This window comes from Cajanus cajan, chromosome 4 (assembly GCF_000230855.2).
Source record: "Cajanus cajan strain Asha chromosome 4, NIPB_CcT2T_4, whole genome shotgun sequence".
NCBI classification, from domain to species: Eukaryota; Viridiplantae; Streptophyta; class Magnoliopsida; order Fabales; family Fabaceae; genus Cajanus; species Cajanus cajan.
Window position 1 is genome coordinate 6,643,171 of NC_138520.1, and position 12,432 is coordinate 6,655,602.

At 33.7% G+C, this 12,432-nt stretch overlaps 1 protein-coding gene across 1 annotated transcript; it reads right to left on the reverse strand.

The window, feature by feature from the left end:
• Window positions 1-356: 356 nt before the first annotated feature.
• On the reverse strand, window positions 357-2,076 carry LOC109818523 (putative acetyltransferase At3g50280). The gene has a single exon (XM_020384011.3). It carries the CDS (start codon window positions 1,939-1,941, stop codon window positions 553-555), a length of 1,389 nt encoding a protein of 462 aa, XP_020239600.1. The 5' UTR covers window positions 1,942-2,076; the 3' UTR covers window positions 357-552.
• Between the last annotated feature and the right edge of the window lie 10,356 nt (window positions 2,077-12,432).

The window sequence follows — 12,432 nt, forward strand, 5'->3', positions numbered from 1 at the left end:
TTTCAGTAGAATCGACGACGAAAGCGAAGATTGAAGCCATGCAAGAAGTTGATCTTGCAACTCCTAGGCTACGAATGCAGGATTCTCATTATCAGCAAGACGATCTTATTCAGTAAGATAGCGACTTGGAATTTCTGGTGATGCGCAAAAACTATGCAATCTATGCGCGCGAAGAACAGGTTCAATTTGTTGAAGCCAGACAAGATAATTGTCATCTGATAATTTCTCTGTAATCGAAAACGAAAAAGAAGCAAAGTGCAACGAAAGAGATGTGGAAGAGTTAGGTTTTGGGTCGAAAGCCATGTGAGACTTCAGGAAGCTCTAGATACCATGTAAAAGTTTTAGAGAGAGAAAAGTAAAATGAATTCTGTTCTTTTATTATTTTCTATCACTCTCTAAAAATGACAGAGAGTGAATTATATAGACAAACAAAGCTTACAAAGGAAGCCACACTCGTAACTAATATGCTCACGTGACAAAGTCATTCAGCTTACAACAGGATACAAAACATACAAATAAAGCAATGTTACCTAATACTTTATTAATATGAACTCACTTTTCCATCAAATTTATTGGCACCGAAACTGCAGTCATAAAGTCCTTGTCCGATTCGAGAGCAGTCATTACATGTGGTAGAAGGCACAGTTCCAAATCAATGCTTCCCCCTCCCTCTTGACCTGGATATGAACTCACTTTTCCATCAAATTTATTGGCATAGCCACTTCTGACTGCTATTCCTTTACCCATTCCAAATTCATTCCCATACATGTTGAACCTCGGCGAGCAACCCATCAGCACACTGTACGGATCGTACAACTTACCAAATTGAGGTATAAAAGGACGCTCTAGCCATCCTTTCAGCGATTGCATCACCACTTTCTCGTTGTGGTTGGCAACTGCCACGTGTAACTGCCACGCTGCCCATCCTAGATCATTCTCAAGCAATTCTCTTGCTGTCGTTTCTGCGCCCACTACTTGAACTAAGTTCCCAAAGTACTCCTCCGCCATACGCGGTTCCATTCTCGCTCGATTGTTTATGGCCATCTTGCAACTTGTTCTTCCATCGTACGGCATGGAGCGCGCACGAGTTATGGATCTCCATACAAGTGCTGATAGTGACTGGAATGAAGAGATTTTCGTGCTGTTCGACTCTGAGTTCGCCTTTGCTTTCAGTTTCGCTATAGACTCTGCTGAAAAGTGGAAGATTCTCTCCCTCACCAAGGGTGTTTCAAAGTTGCTTATAAACTCGTCATGGTGTTTGTAAGGAAGATTGACTGATCGACCACAGTCATTTGGAAACCAACGGTCGTGTATAGGAGGGTGCGAAATGGGAACATCATGTTCATGTCCTAGGGATTGAGCTTGAAAGATGTGAGACCATGTGCTGAAGAAATTCCAATAAGAAGTGCCATCACCAACAGTGTGGTTCATGGAACAACCTACGAAAACACCATCCACTAGTTCAGTGACTTGGATGGACAACAGCGGCATGGTGTGGCCATCATGGTTCACTGCTTTGTGGTGATCAAAGAATGAGTGAACAATGGGTGGAACATCAATGGGAGAGAGTATATCAGATACAGTCATGTCCAGGGTTGCATGGATGAATCTTGCTCCATCACTATTGTTGCAATCAACAAAAAGGGCATAAGAGGGAGGGTCTTGTGTTTTGTGGGTGACAAGGCGGCCAGACAATGGATAGAAAAGAGAGAGAGTGTGTGAGAGAGAGGTCTTGAGCTTGTTCAGCAGATTCTCTATGAAATCATGTTGATCGCCAAGTGTTGAAGGCTTCTTGTAGAGTAAACCCTTCTGGATATAGTGATGAGACAAGAGAATCATATCCCAAGGTGTTAATTGACATATTTGATTGGATTCTTGGATTGGACGATGTGGCTTCACGAAGCATTCTGAAATGCGTCGAACGGATGGTGTACTCATCATGCAGATACAGTAATGGCTTAGGAATGTAGTATTCACAGTAATTTCTTCTATGTAGTGTGAATGATGACATCGTTACTGTTTGTATAAATATATAATATGGTTGGCATTGCCGTTCCCCGATTATCCCTCCCATTAAGTTTTCTATTTCACATTTGCTTCGAAACTTCTACCCATTTAGAATAGTATGGGAAAGGCATCTAGAGAATAGAATAATGCTTCTTCTTCTACTTTGTGCCGTTAGAAGAAACAAGAGAAGGACGTACGAAGGGAAAAAGAAACAAAGCAAACGCGTCTTTCAGATTTGCTAGGAACCTTCGCTGCATCGGAAATGTAAGGTTTTCGAGAAGTTTTTAATTTAATACTAGTATTATTTAAATATAAAATAATTAAAACCGAATATATTATTTTATATGCATAAATCTTAAAATATTTATCAAAACAAAAATTATAAAACTCATTTCGTTTTTGTTTATACACAAATTTATTTTCTTTTCATTTTAATGGGAACAAATGAAAGAACGTATAATATATAAGGTTAAATGTAACGACCCGCCATGGTCTCTACACTTAGTGGAATCGCACTACTACTAGTGAACTAAGGAAAATATTAAATTGGATAACTCATACATACAGGTATAGATAAGAATAAAAATAACCAAATTCTTTAAATACAAAATAAAATGCCATATATGTACAGTCATCCCAAAAATAATATTTCCTAGTGCCGGTCAAACAGACAAAAATCGTTACCCAAAATGGTAACCCTAACACGAGGATCAAACTCCCCGTCTCGCAGCGGTCACCTCGACTCCAAGCTAGCCCTGATCTGCTCCCATACCAAGTATGATCATCGCAGTTCCACCACATGGAAACAGAAGGGTAAGCTAGAATTCACAAATGAATCATAATAATCTATACTACACAATCGTATTCATAGAGTCACACCATACACTCTATCCAATACTACTCATGCATAAAATAGAATCCACCAATCATGAAGTCAAACACCACACTTCATCATATTAATAATCATGCAATAAATGCATCTCATGACAGATATCAATGCATATCAATCATCTAATGCGTCGTCACGCATACACCTAGGAGATCTCCACAACAATAGAGCTGTATAAGTGACATTCCATCCTACCGAAACCATCCCAACCGTTTTCACGCCCAATGCGCCCGCTCGGTCACAGCTAAACAGGATATATAATCCTCCCTCGGGTTTACTCGGATGATGTCACTTACACAATTGGAAGTCCAGATCCACCGTCAGGTATAGCACAGCTGGGTACGGGCTTACCACGACCTTGGCATGCATTAACCAAGTCAATTGTGGAGTTCGCCCACCGACTATCCACAAGGATCCACGCACCTTCCCGAGTACTTGGTTAAGGGAATAACCCTCGACCTCATACCCCGCTCCAACACTAGCTAAGGACTTAGAGGAGACTCACCCAACCCAGTGGCCTATCTGAGCACCACTCTCCCAAATCCAGTGGCCTCCCAGAGCACCACTCTCATATATCAGTGGTCTATCCAAGCACCACTCTCAAGAGACTCTATGTGAGCTCTTCCAGTTCGAAAATATTTTTCCTCTCCTCAAGTCCTAGGCTAGACTCATGCCATAGGCATCACATGCAATCATGCATCATACATCATAATGGTCTGCCCACCATCATGATCAACAATCATACACATGTCATAAGACATCACATGCAATAATGCATCATACATCATAATGGTCTGCCCACCATTATGATCAACAATCATACTCATATGAACATATACGCATGTCATATCATATTCAAACATTCATACGTATCATCACAAAGCATACATATGAATCACACCTCACCATACATCATATATCATACATACATGATCTAAAACTTTAACTTTAAACATGCATAAGCATCAATTCATTCATAAACTTATTCACGCTCGGCGTAGCCTGAGCTCGCCCAGCCTAATCCCAGCCTGAGAGTCCCAAGACTCATCCACGCCTAGCGCATTCAACCTGCGCCCGACCTAAATTCCAATAACAGAGTTCACAAACTCTCATCCACACCAACAAATCCAGCCACATGCAAACACAAAATACAATGCTTAGACTCCATACAACTTAAATAAACCTAGAATCAACATGCACCCATCTGATGCATCAAATTCACCAGAACCCCCATTTTTCCAAGACTTTGAACAATTAGCGAATTCTCCGATCCAGCCATGGATCCTCAACTTTCATGCATCAATTGAGTTTTTAAACTCACATGCAACTTAAATAACAAACATTCTAGCTTCCCTTACCTGAAGATTGGCTCAGATAGCCAAAGACTGAACAAAAGTATAATTTCCCCTCGAGGCTCAACTCGGAACTTCAGTCCTCCCAAAACAAGCTTTCTAATCTGAATTTCAAGAAAAGTCAGAAGGAGTTAGTGATCTAGAGGAGAAAAGGAGTCAAACAGAGAAATTTGGGAGAGAAAGGAGCTCACTGACCCAGAGACCTTCTCTCTAAAACTTCTCTCTAAAAACTTCAAAACTCCTGAAGGCCCCCAATCCCCTATTTATAGACTTTCGAATTGGCCCAGAACGGCCCGTACCGAATTCGGAACGGCCCGTTCCGAACTCCCAAATCACGCACAAAATTAACGCCCAGAACGGCCGGTTCTAAAATCAGAACGGCCCGTTCCGGAACTCATCCGGAACGGCCCGTTCTCCTTCCCAGAACGGCCCGTTCTCAACTACAATATGTAGTTCAATTCAGTAGCTTGGAACGGCCCGTTCCAGTTTGGGAACGGCCCGTTCTGGGCTACTGAATCAGCCTCTTCTTTTTTTTTTTTTTTTTTTTTTTTTTTTTTTTTTTAACAATGTTACATTAAACATCCTTTTCGTGGTAAATATATAAAACTTCGCTTCAATCTCCTATTTCGTCGACTTTTTCTTCTCTTTTTTTAAAATATGTTAAAATTTATTTTAAATTTTAACTCCGTTGATTTAATAGTATGATAATATTTAAAAAAAAAATAGATTAGTAAAACAGTAGAGGAGATAAGTTTTAACAAATTTATATATATATATAAAAATCAAAATTCAAACGTTTCAAAAAAATAAAAAATTGAAATGAATATTTATATATTTAAGAGGAGCAAAATCAAATGTTTAAAAAAATAAAAATAAATAAAATCAACTTTTTATATATTTACTTAGATAAAAAGATGTTTAATCCTAATACATATTTATGCCGTTAGTTTTTTTTTTTTTTTTTTTTTTTTTGTATCTTCAAATTGCCACTCCCGCCTTTCATGAAAACAAATAAGATGATTTTTTCCCCTTTTTATCATACGAAAGATAGTAGGGATAGTTTAAAAAAATTAAATGTATGATAATATTATTATTGAGAATAAATCCTACATGTACCATGATGTCTCTTGATAATATTTTATTTTTAAAATGTTATACAAAAATTAAGATAACAGCAGTAACTTTTTATACGCGTTAATTTTAATTTATTATTTGCTCATATAAATACACATGGTAAGTAAAAAAAAAAAAAAAAACTTTTTCTTTAGTTTAAAACTTGACGTTTTTAACTAAATAGATTATAAAAAAAACTAATTTATTCAATAAATAAATTTTTTAAAACAAATATTTAACGTGAATTAGGTTACGTCGTCCTTTGACAAGTTGCATAATTTATTTATATCATTGACAAACGTGTTTGAATATTAATATTTTTTTGGTCATGAGTCATGGTCGTATAAAGAAAGACAACAAAATTCATTGATTCAATATCTTTTTGGTCAAATATGTTTGCTTGTAGCGTCTCATCTTTACAAGACAAGTAAAAGATGGCTGGAAACGTCAATAACTTCTTTTCACAATAAAATAATTTTTCTGTGACATATTTAAAATACTTAATTTTAATTTTTTATAGATAATTTGATAAATTAAAAAAAAAAAAGTTTTATAATACAAGTATCTTTTGAACAAAAGAGTTTATAAATATCATAATTATTCTAATGATTCTTTTAATGGACAACTTTGAAATTTTTAATTTTTAGATGATTTGAAAATTAAAATAAAAGTTTTATATTTAGTATTTAAAATTTTAGAGTTTATGAATTAAAATTTAAGGTTTAGTTCAAAAATTTTGTTTTATTGTAATAAAATTATCTTTGTTAAAATTATTTTAGTGACTTTGACTTTATTTTCTTATTATAGATCGATTAAGCATTTTCATATAAATTATTTTAAATAATCTTTTGTTTAAAGTCACCATCATGTTTCATTACATTTTTTTAAAATATATTTTATACTTTAACTTTAAGTCAAACATAATCTTTTAAATTTGATAAATTTTTAGTATTTTTTTAAAATCATTATTAATCTTTATTAGAACGTACTTTCTAACTTTAGTTAATAATTCTATTCTTTACTATCACAAGAATCTCACATAGCTAACATTGTAACAAAAAGGAAGTGCTGCCATATCAAAATAACATTTATGAATAATTCAATAAAATAGAAAGACATTACAAAAATAAAAGATGAACAATTTTTTTAATACAATTAAAATAATAACATCTAAATATAAAATTCCAACTAAATTATATTTCAAAATATACATCTTAAATATATCTAAGAACTTAAAGCGGTTTAAAAAATTAAGAGTTATTTTGATTAATGATAATAGTTATCATTTAAAGAGTATCAAAATGTCGTCATTAATCCTTATTAAATAACTCTTTTTTACTTCTTATATAACAATCTCCTTATCGAACTCAAGTTGATCCGACATAAAAAACAACAACTTTAAAATAGAAAAATACATAACAACAATTAAATCATGAACTACATGACTCTCATGACAAAATTCAAGAAACCACTATAATAATCCTCTCATTGCCAAGCATAAAAAAAATTAATAAAGGTAATTTTCTGCTAAACAAACAAGAAAAGTTGGTCAGAGAATATCAATTATAAAGTGCACAAATTAAAAAACAATTTATATGCATTTAAAGAAAAATCACCTAAAACGTGAGTTTTTTTTTTTATTTTTATGTTGGTTATTTATTTACAACAGTGCAAAAATCATATTGTGGTTTTGAGCCAGGTGTTATGCCTTCGATTATTTCCAAGAGAGACGATGATACTCTAGAAGATGAGATTTGAAAGAACCATGAGACAAAACTCCAAAGAAGTCAATAAATAAATAATGAAAATGTAACTAAAAATAAAAATAAATAGATAATAAAAAATTTCAATTAAGATAAAATTAAAAAAAGTTAAATAAGCTAAAGAGAAAGTGTCGGTAAAAAGACTTTAATTAATAACCTCAATTTTTACGCATGGCAAAATAAGAAAGTCTAATTAAGTAAATTTGTTAGCCAGATTTATATATATATATATATATATATATATATATATATATATATATATATATATATATATATATATATATATATATATATATATATATATATGTGTGTGTGTGTGTGTGTGTGAGACCCCTTCTCTGTTTCTCTCTTCTCCTCTCTCTTACACTCACTCTCAGTCACTTTGCTGTCCACTCTATTCTTCCCTCCTTTTTACTTTCATTTTGCCTCATTCTCTCCTTGTCTTTGGCCTTGTCGGGAACCATTAGGTGGAGGTGCTGAGTAGTAGTGTTGGAAGCTAGCTGAACCGTGCGGAGATTTTCTTCAAGTCTTTTCTTCTCCTTCTCCTCCATTTTCTTCTTCCCGGAGCTCGGATTCTTCACCGAGGTAAGGGAAGTTAGTTTTTGCTGCATTTTGGCTGAAAATGAGTCTAGAGACTCATTTGATTGTTGATGATTGATGATTTGAGCTGAGATGGATGAAAATTGAGTTTTTGGGGTTTTTCGGTTTTGGGTGAAATTTTGGGGTTTTCCCTTGATTCCGGTTGCATGTTGAAAAAGCTTACATTTTTGAACTCTTTGATGAATATGAGAACTTTTTGATGGATTGCATGTGGGTTTGATGGCTGTGTTGGCAGGTTTTGGGGCAAAATTTCAAACTTGATAGGTTGCTGCTAAGCCTCGCGCTGAGCGCGATTCTTCGCGCCGGGCGCGTGACCACCTGGGGGCTCCTTTTTGACAAGCCCGTCGAGCGCAAAGATGTGTGCACCGGGCAAGCTTGAGAAGGTGAGCATCTGGTTGGCCCACACCGGGCGGGTTAGGGATCGCACCGAGCGCGCAGGTAGTATGTTACTTGTTTTTGGGTGGTGGGTGGTTGGGCGCGAGACTCCTTGGGAGTCTCTACCAAGAGGGCGCTGGGCGCAATTCAAATTGCGCTGGGCGCGAGATCAAGGGAAGGTCTCTGCCTTCCCCGCATTGAGCGCGGGCCTAGGCACGCTGAGTGCGTGAGACTCCATGGAGTCTCTGCCTGGCAAGCGCTGGCGTGAGGGGGTCACGCCGGGCGCGAGAAGTCTTGCGCTGGGCGCGCTGGCCCCTGGTGCCCTCTGGATGTGCCGCGCCGGGCGGAACCATGGGTGCGCTGGGCACGCATGAGGATGTTAAATTGATGTGCTATTAGCTGTTAAACTTTGCTGAAATTGCTGAGAGAGGTTGTTTTATGCTGAACTAAGCTGTAATGGATGTTTATGCTGTGCTGACTAGTTGTTATTGCTGAAAAATATGATGTGAAGCTGTGATAGATGTATAATGCTGTGCTGAGCTGGGCTGTTATTGATGATTTTAAATGTTGTATTATAATTGATGAATATTGCTGTGCTCTAGAATGATGAGCTGAGTTGTGAGTAGTAGGCTGTGTTGAATACTACTAGCCGTGCTGTATGCTGATTTGCTGTGCTGTGCCATGAAATGCTGAGTTGTATGTTGTGTTTGGCCACTATGGTGGTGCTGTTCTAGCCGTTATATCGGTGTTGTTATTAGCCACTATCGTGGTGCTGTTATAGCCGCTAAGTCGGTGCTATTATTGCCGCTAAGCGGTGCTGTTATAGCCACTTAAGTGGTGCTGTTATAGTTGCTAAGTCGGTGCTGATATTGCCGCTAAGCAATGCTGATATTGCTGAATTGCTGTGGTGTAGTATAAGATGTGCGGATGTACTGATAGCTGTAGCTGTTTTCTATCATATTGCTGTATATGTATGTTGATTTCTTTACACTAGCTTACCCTTTGTTGTTTCCATGATGTTTGGACTGTGATGATCATACTATGTATGGGAGTAGATCAGGGATAGGTTGGTGGCTGATGGTGAGTCTGTAGGCGGGCAGGCGGAGTCGATCCTTTAGATCTTTTGTTGTTTAGCTACCCAGTAGTGTAGCCTTTGATGTATTTTTACATTTTAACTCTATCCAGACTTGGATCATGTATATGTATATATTCTAGATCCTATATGTATACACTTGTTCCTTTCTGTGTGGTGTTTCTAGTGTGCCGTGCTGTGTGTAGTGACTAGTCGGGTCGTTACAATATATATATGATTAAAAATCTCATAATTATTGTGATGACTTTTTTGTAACTTAAATATTTTAAATTTTTAGAAGATTTGATAAATTTAAAAGAGATTTTATATTATAATTATGTTTTGATAAAAATAAAAATTTACAAATCTCGTAATTATTCTGGCGATTTTTTTTATAAACGACTTATTTAAATTTTTAAGTTTAAAATTTAAGATAATTTGATAAGTTAAAATAAATTTTATATTTAAAGTTTAGGATTTAATGTTTAGAAGTTAATGATTTTATTTTCTTATGATAGAATTATTTTCTAATAAAAAAGATACGTAAATCTCATAATTGTTGGGGTCATTTTTTTTGTGACAGGCATATTTAAAACTTTTAATTTTAATTTTTTAGATAATTTGATAAATTAAAAAAAGTTGTTTTATATTTTAATTTAAGTCAATCATAATATTTTTAATTTTATATATGTTTAGTAAACTTTTTAAAATCATTTTTGTATATCTAATTTATTTTAAATTCTAATTCTAATTATTTATAGGTTTAAATGAGTTTTAAAAAGAAATTGACATGTTTTAAGTAATAAGTATCCATCTTATTAAAAAGTTTTTGTTACATGTCTCAATCTTACTGTAATCATGATTAAAAATTAATATATTTTAAATTTTCAAATAATAAAGATTTTTTAAAATTAATTACTTATATACTAAATAATTTAAAGATTTTATTTATAAATTATAGGTTAATTGATTATAGATTATCTGGTTCTTAAAAAAAATTAAAGCAATAAAACTCTTTTAATCTTTATTAGCACATGATTTCTAACTTTAGTTAGTAATATTTCATTATTTATTATCATAAGAAGCCCGTATAGTTAACACTGTAGAAAAAGGAAGCTTTACCATATCAAAATGACATTCATAAATAATTCAATACAATAAAAAAACATTAAAAAAAAAGAGATTTTGAAAAATATTTTGATAACATTAAAATAATAACACCTAAATATAAAATTTCAACTAAAGTATATTTCAAAATATTCATCTCAACTCTATCTAAGAAGTTACGAGGTCTAATAAGTTAAGCGGTCTTTTTGATAAATGATAATAATTATTTAAAGAGTGTCAAAATGTTGTCATTACTCCTTATTAGGTAACTCTTCTTCCACTTATGCAAAAATTTCCTTACCAAACTTAGGTTGATTTTGTACTAAAAGTAACAACTTAAAATAGAAGAATAACAAATAAATATATACTATTCAAATTGTGACATGCATGAATTGCATGATTCTGTTGACATAAAATTTAAGCAAACACCATAATAATCCTCTCACTAATAAACATAAAAAGAAAATTTTTTTAAAAAAAATTAGGAAAACTTAAACAGAGAATGACAATTATAGAATGCACAAATTAAAAAAAAAAGTGTCCGCATTCAAAGAAAAATCACGTTCAGTGAGTTTTTTTTTTTTTTTTTTTTTTTTTTTTTTTTTTTTTATATTGGTTATCTATTTACAATAATACAAAAATCAAAGTGTGATTTTGAGCCAAATGTTGGTGCAATGCCTCTATTGTTCCCAAGAGAGGTAATGATACTTTAGAAGATGAGGTTTGAAAGAACCATGGGACAAAACACCTAGAAAAGACAACAAATAAATAAATAAAAAATAAAAATATAATTTAAAATAAAGATAAATAGATAATAACAAATTTCAATTAGGATAATATATGTTAAATTATTTTATGTCTCAAATTTATTTTAAAATATAATTCTAATTATTTATGAATTTAGTTATGAAACAAAATATTTCATTTTTATTATAATTTCAATTAAGATTTTAAGAAAATTTTATTTTTAAATTAAAAAATGTTAAAATAAGCTAAGGAAAGTCTAATTTTGTAAATTTGTTAGCCTATTTCATTTATATATATATATATATATATATATATATATATATAACAGATATATGTAACAATTTTTTTAAATATAAATATATATTTTTAAATTATTTTATTTTATTTCTTATGTATTTGTTTAAATCATTGCATTTTAAAGTGGACCGGGTTCAATTTCTAATCGTTACTTTAAGTAAGTGTGGAAAATTGAATGTTTGTTGCTTGATTTTATTGTGAGTGATGATCCATTGATTAAAGACATGACATTGCAAATGAATAAGAAGTTTAGCAAGTATTGACATGAGTATTGTGAGATTATTCTTGCTACTAGAGCCGATTTAAAAAGTAATGTCATTATTTACAAAATTGTCACAACGTCTGTAACGACCCGGCTGGTCACTACACACTGCACAACACACTAGAAACACCACACAGAAAGAAACAGGTGTATACATATAGGGTCTAGAATATATACATATACATGATCCAAATCTGGATAGAGTTAAAGTGTACAGAATACATCAAAAGCTACTACACTAAGTAGTTAAACATCAAAAGATCCTAGAAGATCCACTCCATCTGCCAGCTGCAGACTCACCATCAGCCACCTACCTATCCCTGCTCTGCTCCCATACGTAGTATGATCATCGCAGTCCAAACATCATGGAGACAACAAAGGGTAAGCTAGTGTAAAGAAACAACATACATATATAGCAATATGACAGTAAACAGCTACAACTATCAACACACCAGCACAGCTTATACCACACCACAACATTCAATAATATCAGCACTGCATAGCAGCAATTTCAGCACCACTCTAGTGGCTATAACAGCACCGCATAACAACAATAACAGCACTGCCTTAGCGGCTATAACAGCACCACAATAGTGGCTAATAACAGCACCGACACAGCGGCTAGAACAGCACCACAATAGTGGTCATACACAACATACAACTCAGCTAACACAGCACAACCAAACAGCTCACAGCACAGCACAACAAATCAGCATACAACACAACTAAGTAGTATTCAACACAACTTACTACTCACAACTCAGCTCATCATTCTAAAGCACAGCAATAATATAATTTTAGCATTTAAAATCATCAATAACAACCCAGCTCAGCCCAGTAATATCAGC